Source organism: Schistocerca nitens, chromosome 4, assembly GCF_023898315.1.
Source record: "Schistocerca nitens isolate TAMUIC-IGC-003100 chromosome 4, iqSchNite1.1, whole genome shotgun sequence".
Taxonomy (NCBI): domain Eukaryota; kingdom Metazoa; phylum Arthropoda; class Insecta; order Orthoptera; family Acrididae; genus Schistocerca; species Schistocerca nitens.
Window position 1 is genome coordinate 445,901,334 of NC_064617.1, and position 16,836 is coordinate 445,918,169.

The 16,836-nt window shown below is 39.7% G+C and overlaps 1 protein-coding gene across 2 annotated transcripts in view; it reads right to left on the bottom strand.

The window, feature by feature from the left end:
- Positions 1 to 16,836, bottom strand: part of LOC126253711 (phospholipid-transporting ATPase ABCA1-like) — a 466,051-nt gene that overhangs the window by 313,971 nt on the left and 135,244 nt on the right. For both annotated transcript variants that reach the window (XM_049955246.1, XM_049955245.1), the window contains exon 6: positions 5,125 to 5,362. In XM_049955246.1, coding sequence (XP_049811203.1) covers positions 5,125 to 5,362 — 238 coding nt within the window. The remainder of the gene's footprint in view (positions 1 to 5,124; positions 5,363 to 16,836) is intronic.

Sequence of the window (16,836 nt, forward strand, 5' to 3'; positions counted from 1 at the left end):
GTGCTACAAACTGGAATGAGGTGACGACTGAAATGCACTTGTTTGTACTACCTAGTATGGAAGTAGACCACCACACACCTTTCTAAGACCTCGCATGTTTTACATTGACTTTTCAATAAATTTATGCCTCAACAGTTTTTATAGCTAATAATAAAGATCACTTTAAGATCAGTTGCAATAGCAAGTTATTAGCTGGAGATTTAAGTGCCATATTAGTAGAACACTATGCTAGTAAAAAGACACTTGACTTCTACGCATGTCAGATGTTTAGAAGTTGGCAAGAATGTGGGGAAAGTATAGCACAGTGGGGCTCAAGGTTAGATACCATGCAACGCCATTTCAGGAAAGCTATCAGAGGTACCATGCAAGAATCAGAGCTAGAGGGCAGCTTGGTCTCATTTGGAAATCAAGCCGAGCAGTGTTTATCCGAGGGTTTTAAGATGACAGGATAAAGACAATAGTGCATGCGCGAGGTGAGCAGCTAATATTAGCAGAGGCTATAGAAATAGCTCTGACACAGGAGAGTGCAATAGCCTCAGCCTGAGAAAAGATAATCACCCGAGGTGGTGGTGCAGTGCCGTGGACCAAGAAGAAATCCTCCAAGTGTTTCATGCGTGGGAAGCTCAGCCGTATGGTGCGAGAGTGTCGTGCAGATAATAGAGTAAGTAGGTGGTGTCAGCTGTATCAAGAAAATGCAGGGAAACAGACCAAACATGAGTAGTGAGGCACTCACAATATAATTCACCAAGCCATAAACGCCCATGTGTGCGTCAGAAGATCTTAACATGTTTTAAATGCACGTGAAATGGTCATTACATGAGAGACTGCTCAGAAAGTGTTTGCCATGTACAAAATGCGTAAAGGAGAAGTAAAAGCCAGGAAAACTATGTAAAGGTGTAAGCAAGCAGTTGCCTTACACCTTACCTGGAAAGATATTAACAGTCAAGTGTGAAAGCACAAATGAGTTTATACAACTGGAGTGTCAGGACAGATCTCCTAATTGCCTGAGATTTCTCATCAGTAGTAGTGTGAAGATAACCCTAGTTGGGTGTAGATTCAGGGAATCACCAACACATTTTCAGGGACAGAGGGAACTGTAGCCCTTGAATGTAATGCAAGTGAGCCATCATTTCTATATAATTGGGGAAGGTGTGGATATTCCATTTGACTAGCTGCAGGGCTGAAATTTTTTCAGAGTACATGAAGTCATAATCTGTTATGCCAACAGAAGCCCTTGGATCCACAGGGAACAGATCAGAATGAAGACAGAGTAAGAGGGTGAGCTCCACCCATTGCAGATAGGTATTAGTATTCAGACTCTTACTAATATGATTGTGCAGGTAGAAGAAAGAGATTGCTCTTTCAGAGAATCGTCATATGCGGAGTGAAAGGCATGTAAGGAAAGGAAAATGGAGTTACAGGATGAGTTCCGCTTACTACATTCAAAGAAAATAGGAGCTCTTGTGAGATATTCTTAAGCACAAAGCGAGAAACTTTTGGAAAGATGAGAGCATGTAGTGACAGAAACACATTAAGTATTGCATCACAATAGGGACAGGCAACAGGTAATGCCAGACAGAAGCAAAAAGAGCACAGTTTCAGAGCATGTTTCAGTATTAACAATAGGACCCCGGGAGGAACGAGTGTCCTAAACACTACAGAGGAGAATGTGTCAGTAGACTGTCCACAAGTGGTAGCAGAAGCAATTCCAGAGGGGACACTGTATTGGTAATGGTTGTAATTTTCCCTTGATTTTAATTCCAATAAAGAAAAATATACCCAGAAATGTGAAAGTTATCAAAAGAAGAAGCTTACTAGGAAACACAAAGTTGCCTCTGGAGATCACAAAGACGCCTGAGCATAGACAGTACTGACAAACTGTTACAGCAAGCTGTAATTTTGATCACCGTTAACCAACAGCTGGTACAACAGACAGGGCATTTTCAATGAGCAATATCAGAAATACAATATGTTATTATTAGTGACTGTCAATGCTCAGGAAGCTATTCTAGAGCTGCATCTGATCAATCCCGCTCAAATTGTAAAGAATGTAGAATTAATAAGAGACAAGGGGTTCCAGAAGCGATCTTGATGTTTTCATTGCTGGAACATCTTAAGTTATGTGTTAAAGGTCCTGCTAGTAGAGAAAGACATGTATAACCTCTACAAAATACTATCATTATCATCAGAAGTGGGCATAACAAATATTGCCCCAGAGAAAGAGCTACTGCTAGTAGATGACGCAAAACATCAATATGCGAAGGTAAATAATGGGAAATTACAGTGTAAAACACTAGGTCAGAGCCTTAGAATTTTGAAATGGTATTTATACTTTTGTTCAGATCTTGGAGAAGTGTGAGGCTAAGATTCTGCAACCAGTGCAAAGAATTCTGAAGGATTGTGTGCAGAAACTAATTATGTTAAACGCAAGTCTGAGAACACCATTAAGTAATAATGAATAGCTGTTTGTTGCTGCAGTAGACTAAGGCAATTTCATGTGTCATGATGGAAGTCCCATAGTTATGATGCTCCGAGGCACAGGGAAGTTAAAACTTTTAGTTAAATATCATAGGTGTATGGCTCAGATGCTGATACAGTCTGAACATATAATACAAACAAATGTGCCAAGCAGTGATACTGTTCTGAACTTAAGCATGGAAACAGGTTGCTGCATAGAGAATAATGACACAAGGAATATTAGTAAATTTAAGCTGCACCTGAAAATACAACTTACAATTAGGCAGTTAGATAACCTAATGGCTGCAGGACATAAGTTGGATGAGCTACAAAGTGAGTTGAATAATAGGACAGATGTGCCTTCAGTAACTTCTCGTTGAGTCATTTCTGTTTCTAGGGTTTCATGGGCTCTGGTGTAGTAAATACTGTGATGATATGCTGCCTATGCAGATATTGTAAATGTTGCTGAGACTGTTTTAACTTTGTGTGCAGAACAAAGTGTAACAATTGTTGTAGAAAAATGAGTGTTAAAAACGAAATAGTAAATAAGAGCCCAAAGATGGATAAAGTCAGGTACCTGCCTATGAGAAGCACAACTTGAGACAGGGAAGAGGCAATTTTTGACAGATCTCTAATGCCTGCTAGACACGTTAGAAGTGAAGTTAATAGTGGTGTTTATCAAAGTATTAATACAAAAATGGACAAATGCTGAAAAATGATAACACTGGTACAAGGTGTGAAAAAAACTAGTGTGAAGTGTTTTCTCTTTCAGGTACTGAAATAGTAATTAAGCTATGAAATGTAAATCAATGTATCAAGTGCAATTCACTGTAAAGTTGATCGTAAAATAGTATGTACACCCATCCCACCAGAAAAGAGAATTGGTAGGATGATAAATGTCTCGTACTATAAAATACAATGTATCTTACTACAGGCATTAGGATATGTAACAATGATATTAAGTGTGAAATGTAAAAATGTAAACGTTTCTCAAACAGGAAAAGATTGACTTTTATGTATTTTTGTCATGGACAGTTTTAAAGCAGTTTTGCACATCTTTGAATGTTATTGTAAAGCAAATATGTATGTTTCCCAATTAATGCAATAAAATTTTGTGAAAAACATGGTATAAGAATTTGTAGTCACTGAGGAGAGCACTTACAAACCTTTCCCTACAGGGAGTGGGGGGGGGGGGGGCATATTAAAAAATGCGTGCCTGAAAGGCAACAGAACAGCAACCGGAACAATTCAGTTTTCTAGAAAGTACTCAGAGTACAAAAGATACACCACAGGAAGGGTGTTGTAGACTCATAAGGTATCACGTGATCTCCCTGCGAGGCACAGCTGTGCATTGGCAGTGACCATGTATGGTCATACACAAGGCCCTGCAGGTTGGTGTCCTGAAGTACCAACATGGAAGGACCAGCGTGGGCTGCAGCACAGTACAAAGACAGGGCGGCATAACCCATGGGAGAGTTCAGGACAGACAGCGGTCCAAGAGGGACATCTATGGAGGTCAGGCCCAGGTACTGGACTTTTAGTATTCGCTCTGGCTCTGCTCATATTCATGCTCAGCCATGTACCTCCTTGCATAGGATTTTGCAATCAGGAGTAGTGTATTTCATTCGAGTCATTATTCAATGCTTGCTTAGATGAGCAATTAGAGATTGTAGTTTTCAAATCTTGCCTTTGTTTGACTATTTCCCAACCAAGTTCCATAACGCTTTCAAACTTCCAGCAAGTGATCTCCATGTTAACTGACTCAATGGACTACAACAATAATTCAACATCTTACTATTATCACTAAGAATGAAATGACCAAGAGAACAGTATGTTAAAATGGTGTTATGGAAGGAATTATCCTGGAGCACCTGAACAATAAAAGGAAAGTATGGAAAATAAGTAAGTATGGCTAAATTAGAAATACAAATTAGCTTAACGTCTTTATTTTATCAGTGTGTCATTGTTATCCAACTGTTAGCTCCACAATGCCATCCGAAATTTCCACATTAACCTGCCTTTTTCAAGACCCAAGTTAGTTTTTCCTCATTTTCATTCATTGTTCTTTACATTTAATTTATCTCCAATTTCATTATGTCATTTCCTAACATAAGAACATTTGAAGTTCCAACACACAATACTGGAAGTATGAGGCACTAAAAGACCTGTAACTAATTGTATTTCTAATTTTCTTTCAAATTACAGCTGTATTTGAGAGCAAACGTTCAATAGTGCTAACTGACAGGGTATAGCAACTACACAAACATCAAATAAACTTGAGATCAAAAATGCCAAATCGAAGGTAAACATGGGGGATATCCAGCTGCCTGATTGCACAAACTGCATAACACATCCACACATCATTGTGAAACAAACACTCTGATAGGAAAAAGAATGAGTAATTGCTCTTTATGCTGCAAATTCATGAAAAAATTTATGCCTATACAAAATATTCTGGGTATTCTTGTAGCATCAAACAAGAGTACAATCTTGAGCTATCAACAGTTATCTTGAGTTTGTACATTAGTTTGAGATGACAAGAATACCAAGAACATATCATACAATGATGTTGTAATAAGGAACTTCATACCCAAACTCATATCTGAATAACTATTCAACATAGAACAGTGAACGTTCAATTTAATTAACTCACAACATCATACTTACCCTTATCAAAGAATGAACTTATGGCAAAGAAACAAACGATTGATGAGATGCAGAACACAATAAGAAAAACCCATAACAGAGTAGCATCAGCTTTTTCTATTAGAGGTGGCATCTTTCCCACGCCAAGCTTCATTACTAGGACAATACCAGTAACAGAGATCATATTTACAAATAAAGCATTAACCAGCCAACCAGTCCAAAGCATCCAGGATTTAAGGCCCATCAGTTTCATTAATTCCTGTAACAAAGAAAAAAAGATGTTTAAGTGCCATACTGAAAACATACAAAAGAAAACTTTATTTTTATGCATGCATCATGTATGAATAAGAAGAATAATTTGATAGAAAATGGTGCAATGCAGGACACTGAAATAATCTGATGCTGTGGAAGAATGTAAGTCAAACAGATTATACACTGAATTGTGATACATGAAGTGAATTCAAGCAACCAAAGAGTATTACTTTTGAACTCAATAAAAATAACTTCTCAGTCTGTTAGTTCATGTAAACCTACATGGATCCAATATCAAAAGCCTATATACATTCACTGATGTGGAATACAAAAAGTTAACAAACAAAGCTAAAATTCAGATTACTGTTACTTCTTATTGTTTGTAGTTCCCAGTTTCAGTAACACAAATGGGCTAATCTATATCCTTATTTTACCATTTGCATTACGAGCAATACATGAAGGCTGTACTGTGAAGAGGAATGTACCCAGTATGTACAGTGCCCCCTTTCTCATCCCACCAAATATATCTAAAGTGTTTCATATTTACGAGGGGCGTTTGAAAAGTCCATGCAAAAATAAAAACTACTTATGTGTTTGGGGTAAACCTTTTTTTACTTTTCGACATAGTCTCCTTTTAGACTTATACATTTCTTCCAATGCTGTTCTAATTTGTTGATCCCTTCCGAATAAAAAGAATTCTCCAAGTCAGCAAAATAGCTATTAGATGCTGCAATCACCACCTCGTTTGAATAAAATCTTCGTCCCACCAGCCATTTCTTCAAATTGGGGAACAAATAGTAGTCCGAGAGAGCCAAGTCTGGAGAATAGGGGGGATATGAAACGAGTTGGAATCCTATTTCCATTAATTTTGTGATCACAACTGCTAGGTGTGTGTGCTGGTGCATTGCCGTGATGGAAAAAGACTTTTTTACGGTCCAATCACGAGAGTTTTCCTTGCAGCTCGGTTTTCAAATAGTCCAATAATGGTGAATAATATGCACCTGTAATAGTTTTACTGTTTTCCACATAGTCAATGAGGATTATCCTTTGTGAATCCCAAAAAAACAGTCGCTATAACCATTCTGGCCGAAGGAATGGTCTTCGCCTTTTTTGGTGCAGATTCTCCCTTGGTAACCCATTGTTTAAATTGTTGTCTGGTCTCAGGAATATAGTAATGTGTCTATGTTTCATCCACAGTGACAAAACAATGCTTAAAGTCCTGTGTATTCTTCCTGAACAGCTGCAAACCATCCATGCAACACTTCAGACGATTTCATATTTGGTCAAGCATGAGCAATCGCGGAACCCATCTTGTGGATTGCTTTCTCATTTCCAAATGTTCATGCAAAATATTATGTATGCATTTATTTGAGATTCCCACAGCACTAGCAATCTCACACACCTTAACTCTTCTGTCAGCCATCACCATATCATGGATTTTATCAATGATTTCTGGAGTCGTAATCTCCACAGGGCATCCAGAGCGTTCATCAGCATCACTTGTGCCCATATGGCCACTCCGAAAATCTTGAAACCACTTATAAACTGTTCTAATCGAAGGTGCAAAGTCACTGTAATGTTTATCAAGCTTCTCTTTAGTCTCCTGAGGCATTTTGCCTTTCATAAAGTAATGTTTAAATCACCAAACGAAATTCTTCTTCATCCATTTCTTGACAATAAATCTACTTCTTGATTCACACAAATGCCAAACACAAAGAAATAGACCAATATGGCTGAAACTTGGTGTGCATTCTTTCCAAAGATGCTGCTAACTAAAGATGACCTCGATACGCACCAGTGATGCCATCTCTAAAGACTTTGCATGGACTTTTGAAACGCCCCTCATATCAAACAGAAAATCCAGGATGGAATGTAACAATATAATCAGAAGGAAAGTTGCTACTCACCATATTTCAGATATGCTGAGTCACAGATAGGCACAACAAATAGACTTTCACAATTAAAGCTTTTGGCCATTGGCCTTTGTCAACAAAGGTCAATGGCCGAAAGCTTTAGTTGTGAAAGTCTTTTTGTTGAGGCTATTTGCAACTCAATATCTTCCCTATTTGGTGAGTAGCTATTTTCCTTCTCATAATAAAGTGTTTCATATTTATGTTTGATTTCATTCCAATCAAATTTTATGATGTACAGATTTGTTGGCAGACATAAGTAATCATCCAACTTTGAAGATAATGTGGTACACTCATAGTATAATGGTCATGGAAGAGATATTCCATTTCTGCTACAGAGTAAACTTAGTTTGCGAACTGCGTGCTGATTCTCTTGTCTAACTACACAACCTGATTCATAGGAGACCAACAGTTTAACATGGACTCCAAATCACATTGCATCCTTGCTAATCCCCCCCCCCCCCCTTTTGAATCACCCATCTTTGGGGTATGTAAGATCAATCACTTGTTAGATGCTTGTGCTCTCTTTTTCTCCCAATAGTTCCTCATTCTATCTGATCTCTTCTTTCTTTCCTCCTCTGATATTTGAATCGGTTTCCCGGTGCTGATCTTAACCATTATCAGTAACAAGAGTAGAGGGAAGGCCTTCCAAAGAGAAAATGCGAGCTAGAGCATTGGTGGTTGCCACGTTGGTAGGTGACGTGCAATGGACAATGAAAGGAAAGTTAGAGTAGGTGTCAATAACGAGAAGGCAATAAGTACCTAAAAAAGGTCCCACGAAGTCAGCATGAATACGCTCCCAGGGCTTCTCAGGCGAAGGCCACGGTGACAAAGATGACTTCGGGGTGGCGGTCTGTGACGCACAAGGGCCACAGGCAGCGACCATGTGTGCGATTTCAGAGTCGATGCTGGGCCAGTACACATGCCGGCACACCAGAGATTTTGTGCGAGAGACACCCCAGTGCTCGTGGTGAAGCAGGTGCAAGACCGAAGCACACAAAGACGCAAGTACCACAACACGCGGCGAAGCATTTTCGGTAGAAAGGAGGATAACACCATCCCTAGCCATGAGGCGGCAATGCAAAGCGTAGTAGTTCCGCAGCGGATCAGAAGTCTTAGCGGACGGACAATCTGGCCAACCCTTCTGAATACAGCATAAAACCCGGGAGAGGGTAGGATCAGAACCCGTAGCAGCTGCCAGCTGGTCCCAGGTGATGGGGAACCCGTCCACAACCCGCTGCTCAGCAACATCCAGGTGAAAACACAAAAGTTCGTCCCTATCGAATGCCAGATCAGGACCCATGGGAAGGCAAGACAGTGCATCAGCATTCACATGTTGAACAGTCGGCCGGAAATGAATCTCGTAACTGAAACGAGACAATTGAAGAGCCCAATGCTGGAGGCGGGGTGCAACCTTGTCGGGAATGACATTGCTGGATGAAACAAGGAAACAAGTGGTTTGTGATCCATAACAAGATGAAATTTGGATCCATAGAGAGAGAGAGAGAGAGAGAGAGAGAGAGAGAGAGAGGGAAAAAAAAACTTATGAAGAGCATAAATAATGGCCAAAGCTTCTTTATCAATTTGAGAATACTTTTGTTGGGCATCCATGAGCGTTTTGGAGGCATAAGCAATGAGTTGTTCAGAACCGTCAGAAAAACGGTGCGCAAGGATTGCACCAACCCCGTATTGAGAGGCGTCCGTGGCAAGAACAAGATGTTGACCAGGTCAATAAGTAGCCAGGAACGGGGCCTATTTCAGCATAGTCCTCCTTAACAGATTTAGGGCAAGGAAGGGCATCGATCGCAGCATCAGTTTGCTGCAGCAGACGAATACCATCCCAAGAGAGTTGAAACCCCAAGTACGTGACAGATGCCTGAAAAAATTTCGATTTCTGAAGATTACACTTAAGACCAGCAGTCTGTAAGACATGAAAAAGTGTGCGGAGATTGTGAAGATGTTCGTCAGTGGTGGAGCCAGTGACAACAATGTCGTCCTGGTAATTTATACACCCAGGGACAGTGAGCAATAATTGTTCCAAGAATCACTTAAAGAGAGCATGGGCACTGGCAACCCCGAATGGCAATCGTTGGTATTGATAGAGGCCGAAAGGTGTGTTACGGAACAGAAACTGCCAGGAAGCAGCTAAGTCACGTTTAAAAAAATACTGGCCTCCAGCAAGTTTAGTGAACAATTCTTCAGATCGAGGCATAGGGTAAGTGTCGATAAGGCATTGAGCATTTACAGTGGCTTTGAAATTGCCACAGAGACGAATATCACCATTTGGCTTAGCAACGACAATGACAGGAGATGACCACTCACTGGAAGTGACAGGAAGCAAGACCCCTGAAGCAGTGAGTCGATCCAGCTCCCGTTTGACCCAGCCACAGGAATGGGCCGAGCCTGAAAAAACTTAGGCCGAGCAGTGGGTTTGAGCGTGATATGAGCTTAAGTCATTTGCACGGTCTAACCCAGGAGAAAAAAGGGACGAAAATGTCGTCGACAAGGAATCCAATTGAGCATAAGGAATAGCATCAGAGAACGATATTGACACAGACATCTATGCAGAACCCAAAAACGCGAAAGGCATCGAAACCAAAAAGATTCTCCATGTTACTATGGTCGATCACAAATATGGGAACAGTGCGAACGACAGCTTTGTAAGATACCTCAGCGTCAAATTGTCCCAAGAGAGAAATCTTCTGTTTATTTTAAGTCCATAATTGCCTAGTGACAGGAGTCAGGACTGGAGAACCCAACTGAAGATACATCTGAGAATTGATGATAGTGGCAGCAGAACCGGTATCCACCTGCATGCGAACATCTCGACCAAGTATTTGCAGTTAGGAATAACTTCCCTGAAAGGGAAGAAGTACAATTGACAGACAACACAGAATCAGAATCAGCGTCATGTTCATGAACATCATGTATGTGGTTGGATTTGCAAACGAATCACACATGACCCTTTTTTTTGCATTTGTGACACACGGCCCAATGTTGTGGACAATCTTCTCGGGCCACGGCTGCGCTTGGGAGCGTACTGCGGCCACATCGGCCGGTGGGGACACGACTCACACACTTCGTCAACACCGCACAGAGGTTGTATTTCCTCGACGTCACCCCATGCCTCTATTTGCGCTCCAGCAGCGCGAGAAATTTCGAAAGACTGAGAGATGGATAGGACTTCATCTAGAGTCGGATTTGCCAACTGAAGGGCACGTTGCCTAACTTCTTTGTCGGGCGCTGAACAGGTAATAGCATCCCGTACCATGGAATCGGCGTAGGATTCTTTGTGAACTTCAGTAACAAATTGACACTTTCGACTGAGGCCGTGAAGTTCAGCAGCCCAAGCGCAATAGGATTGATTCGGTTGTTTTTGACAACGATAAAAGGCAGCACGACAGGCTACCACATGCGTATGCTTTTGAAAATAGATGGACAGAAGTGAGCACATTTCAGCAAAGGACAAACACGCAGGATCTTTCAAAGGAGCCAATTGCGACAACAACCGATACATTTGAGGTGAAATCCATGAAAGGAACAGAGACTTACATGTTTGGTCGTCCGTGACATGAAATGCCAAGAAGTGCTGTCGAAGACGTTTTTCGTAATCAGACCAGTCTTCCGCCGTCTCGTCGTAAGGAGGAAATCACAAATCGCATTTGTGAGAAGCGTTTGCTGTTCTATGATACCTTGCAATAGTTGCTCTAAATTACAACGCAATACATGAAAATCACAGATCAAGTAAACAGAGTAAGACGTGTGTACACTTCAACAGTCAAAGCATAGCGGAGTCCGAGTCTAGCGGCCGCTGGCTGGCTGGCCACTTAGGTGGCGCTGCTTCTGCATGGCTGGCAGACAGCGCCGCATTTAGAGGACGTGCGTTACTGTGCGGCGGCACTTTGAAAGATCGGCAAGTCACAACACTGTTATCCCATATTTAGGTAGGCCTAGTAGTAGCAACTGTGAAGTAACCACCAACCCAGGTACTTCACCTAATAGTTTAACATCCATCACATAAACGAAATTCTATAGAAACACCCTACTAAAATTGTAAATTTTGAGTATCCCTTAAATAAGAACAGAAGAAAATTTTCAACTCCTTTATCCATAAGAACTTTACCAAATGGAGGAAAATTCATGGCTTGTGTGTTCAAAATCTAATGAAAAACTTTGCTATTGTGCCTTCTTACAAAAATGATCTTATTTCCGAGCTTCAAGAAGTAAAATTCTCCATTTTGACAGATTAAAATACCAATATTGCTTCAATCAGTTCTGCTTGTTTTGTTGTGTGTTATTATGACCAAATGGAAGGCTAAATATTTAGAAAACTCTTCAGTTTGGCCGAACGAAAGCGCTGGCAGGTCGATAGACACACAAACAAACACAAACACACACACAAAATTCAAGCTTTCGCAACAAACTGTTGCCTCATCAGGAAAGAGGGGAAGGAGAGGGAAAGACGAAAGGATGTGGGTTTTAAGGGAGAGGGTAAGGAGTCATTCCAATCCCGGGAGCGGAAAGACTTACCTTAGGGGGAAAAAAGGACAGGTATACACTCGCACACACGCACATATCCATCCACACATATACCATCGACCTGCCAGCGCTTTCGTTCGGTAAGTCACATTATCTTTGTTTTTACATATATTTTTCCCACGTGGAATGTTTCCCTCTATTATATTGATATCACTCAAGCCTTAGTACAACATAATATTCCATTAGGAAACTTAATTAGTTTCGGCTCTGATGGTGCAAATGCTATGGCAGGGAAGCACAATTCAGTGTCTAATCGACTAAAAGAGTCCCTTCCTGGAATCATACCAACAAAATGCATTTGTCATTCAATTCCACTGTGTGCTAATGTTGTTTGCAAGGCATTTCTTAGCTGTTGTGAGACACTTGCACGAGATGTACACAATTAATTAAAAAACTGAGCTCACTGACATAGCCATTTCCAACTTAATTTTAATTAAGTTGCAAATGGCTATGTCAAATAGCTCAGTTTCAAAGATGTATGCAGTTTAAAGTACAATAAAAACTACATCCAGTGCAGACTCATTGGCTTTCACTTTTTCTGTTGTCAAACAGTGGGCAGTGGGCAAGAGAAAAGTTTATTAGAGAAAAGTTTATTAAGTCCAAAGAGATCCTAAACTTGTTGCATGATCCATTTATTAAACTGCCAGTTTCTAAGGTGGATTTTGCTCAAATTTTATACAATGAATATTTACTTTCAATCTTTAAATGTTCTAGTGCTGACCTTAAAGAAATAAATGGAATAATCTTTTATACACATTTTACTAACCTACACGAAATAGGATTATGTTCACAGAGAATATATGGATACAATTATTGTGGAGCCTGTAGAAGCTGCAGGTGAGGCCTATTTTCAGACATTAATAGCAAGTATTTAGGTGCAGAACTTCTGGAAGCAATGAAGTTGAAGGATTTTTTGGTCATGCTTCAACTTATATGGGAACTTAGGGAGAGGTGCCACAACTTCTTATATTGTGGGTGTAAAGGAATACAGATGCAGTCTGATATTAATGAGCCTCTGCTAGATCATTTACTTGTATTATGTCCAAAAAGAACATTGTATTATACAGAGATTGAAATTACACATACTTTAACAACGCTGCCAGATCTTGCACCATGTGTTAAACCAACTGAAATGCAAAAAGTGACCTTGGGTGAGCTTCCAGCAAATATTTCTTCAGAATTTGAACCTGATAGATTTTGGCACAAGCTGTTCATACTAATATGCTAAGTACAAACTTCTAAAATAACATAAGTTCGAATCCATGTATGATGAGGAAAATTGTTATGCCATGCTTTTAATGTACATAAATACAGGCATAATTAAAGGAGACTATATACATTGATCAGATTGGACAAATCTCATGGTGCTTTAGCGAACTTCACCCTGGCGTGCTATCACTTCCACAGTCCACAGCAGAATGCAGTGAGCACTATACGAAGATAAAAATCATTACTGCCAGAAGATTGTAAGCTGTCTGCTTGTTACTGTTACCACCCTTATCAGCAACTAGCAATATCATTTAACCCTTAAGCAGTCGCACGGTGTGTTCAGAACACCCCAGTAATCCTTACTGATGGATTATTACATAATGGACAGGAGTATAACGTCATGTTCTTTTGTACCTTTCTAGGACGTAATATGAAAGCTTTGAGTAACAATAGAATCTACAATGGAAGACCAAGTTCCAAGAAAACACGCAACAATGTGCCTTGGGATGTTGTCGGCACCTCGCGTGACTATGTTGCAGTGCTGCGAGAAAGCGTACAGTTGTGTTCTGTAGCAGCTGCTTGTATTTTGTTGCTCTCTGCAGTTAAAACAGCTATGGATCATTATGAAATAGAACAAGAAAGAGTACGGAAGCTTCTGGAAGAGGTCTTAGATGAAACTTCTGAAGGAGGAGAAGAGGAAGAGGAGGAAACGGACAGTTGTGAAGTTCTCTCTCATCACAGTGCCACGGAAACGGAGGATGAAGATAACCTGGAACTGGAACCACAAGTACGTGCAGCGGATAATGAAAGCAAGCATGATTCTTTTATTGGAAAGGATAAGGTTACAAAATGGATGAAAAGTTGTCCTAGTCATAACGTAAGAACTAGAAGTGTAAACAACATTATTCATCTCTCTGGTGTGAAAGCTATCGCAAAATCTGCAAAAACTGCTGTGGACTATTTTTTGATATTTATAAATGACATAATAATTAGAATGATTACATCATGCACAAATATTTACATACAACACATTGAATCAAATTTCACAAGAGACTGTGACGCCAAAGCCTGGAAGACTTTATGGGACACAAATGGTTTTGGTATTGCAATATTTCATGGAACAATGAGTTTACAGCACTTTTGCTTCTTATTGCGTTGTTTGAGATTAGGTGATATTTGAGAAAGACCACAGCATAGAGAACGTGATCGCCTAGCTGCGTTCAGAGAAGTATGTCAAACTGTGTCAGTAATTATACTGTGTCTGAATATACACCAGTGGATGAACAACTGGTTGCATTTAGAGGCAAATGCAGTTTCTGACAGTATATACCAAGCAAGCCTGCAAAATATGGTTTGAAAATTTTCACCTTATGTGACGCAAGAACATGGCATACTTCGGGACACAGCCAGAGGGTCCCTTTGCACTGTCAAACTTGCCTTAGGAGATAGTAACTAGACTTGTACAGCCTATTGAAGGTACAGGACACAATGTGACACTAGACAACTGGTTTTGTTCCATACCACTGGCTGAAGAGCTCCTGAAAAAGAAACTTCCAGTAGTTTGCACGAGAGGTCATGAACTTAGAAGTAGCCTTTTTGGCTTCAGAATGGATATCACCATAGTTCCATATGTACCAAAGAAGAGTTAAAAACTTTATTCCCCTTTCATCTTTGCATCATGACGGTGCCATTGACACTAATATTGTGGAGTAAAAGACATCAAAAATTATAACAATATACAATAAGACCAAAACAGGTGTGGACACTATAGATGAAATGTGCACCTACAAATGACAAGAACAGGAAAGACAAGAAAGTTACTGATAGTTTCTGGGAAGAGCTAGATGATACACTGAAAAACATACAATACAGACATGTAAAGATACTAGTAGGAGATTATAATGCACACATTGGAAGAGAGAAGCAACATAAAGGAGTAGTGGCCGAGTACCTTGCACACCAGCGGACAAACAAAAATGGAGAAAGACTAACTGAACTGTGTCAAGAACACAAAATGAGATTGATGACCATATACTTCAGGGCCAAATCGTGTAAGAAAAAGACATGGGCAAACCCATGCACCCGCCTTGGGTAATTCCAAATTGACCAAATAGCAATCAACTGGACAAATGCTAAAGAGATTATGAACACAAAGGTGAGGAAGAACACAAGAATAGAATCGGATCACTATCTTACAGAAGTTAAGTGCCTTTGGATTCCAAACAGGGACAGACTGCCACAGACAAATAGAAGAACAGAAAACATAAAGGTAGACATGAAGCACCATGCCGTTCAAGAAATTCAAAATCCTCTAAACTGAAGAAAAACAATGTACATTTCTTTGGAACCCTAAATATTAACTCGCTCTTGAAGCCGGGAAAACTGAAGCAGCTCACCAAAGTCTTGAAGGTATATAAAATCCAAATATGTGCGCTGCAGGAAACCAGATTTACAGATGAAGATTTAACGGATTATGAAGGATACAGAATATTTAAAGGAAAGAAAGGCTGGAACCCATGTGGAAGAGGCCTTCCCCACCTTGGAACAGGCTTCATCGTGAAATCTAACTGAGTAAACTCAATAACCGACTTCCAGTCACCTAATGAACGCTTATCTTTTCTCACATTCCACGCCCTAAATAAAACCTATACACTTATTAATTGCCACGCACCCATCAACAATGACAATAAGAAAAACCCTCAGAAAGTAGATACATATTGGGAATCTCTAGACCACGAACTTTCTAAAATCCCAACATCAAATGTGAAAATACTGTTTGGGGACATCAATGCACAAATAGGCCAAGAAAAAAAATACAAAAAAACAGTAGGAAACTACCCGGCTCACAAAAGGACAAACAGAAATGGAGAAAGATTAATAGAACTATGCAAGGGTCATAACTTAAAATTAATGTCTACAAATTTCAAAAAACCTCCTAAGAAACAGAAAACATGGAAATCACCAAACACAAGTATTGGAGAGTTCCAGATAGATCACATAGCCATCACACACTATAATCAAAAAGAAATAATGAATGTGAGAGTTCGGAAAGGGGCAAACATTGTAACTGACCACTACTTATCGACAATGAAATTAAATGTCATACCACAAAGAAAGAAACAAATACAAAACAGGACAACTCAAAAGATAGACGCAAACATCTTGAAAGAGAAAAGAGAAGAATTCTGTCAAAACATAGTTATATGTTCGGATAAATGGGAAGATATAAAAGAAGAAATGATAAGATCTGCTCAAGAAGTCGCAAAAATGAAAGAGAGAAAGAAACACGAATGGTGGGATGAGATATGTGAGGAAGCAATAGAACAAAGGATGAAGGCATGGAAGAAATGGCACTCAACCAAAAGTGATAAGGACTACCTGGAGTTCAAACAGCAAAGATCTTCTACAGCAAAACTCATTAGATCAGTAAAAAGACTATTTGAAAAGAACCAACTTATACAAATGGATAAAGATTTTAAGAGAAACAATAACAGATCCTTTTACAGCACATTCAGACAGAAACTACAAAAATATGTAGCACCAAATCTGTGTTTTAAAGATACCAGTGGAAAACTGGCAATGAATAATGAAGAAAATTGTGAAATATTAGCAAAATATTTTGAACAACTCCTCAACTGTCAGGAACCTATTGAAAAATTACCAGCCAACACCCCAAACACAGTAAACAATAATTCTGAACCCCCATGCCTCATAGAAATTAGAGAAATCATTAAAAACCTTAAGAACAATAAAGCACCAGGGGAAGACATGATAATTGCAGAAATGTGGAAAAGTGTGGATAATACAACTCAAGAAAAACTAC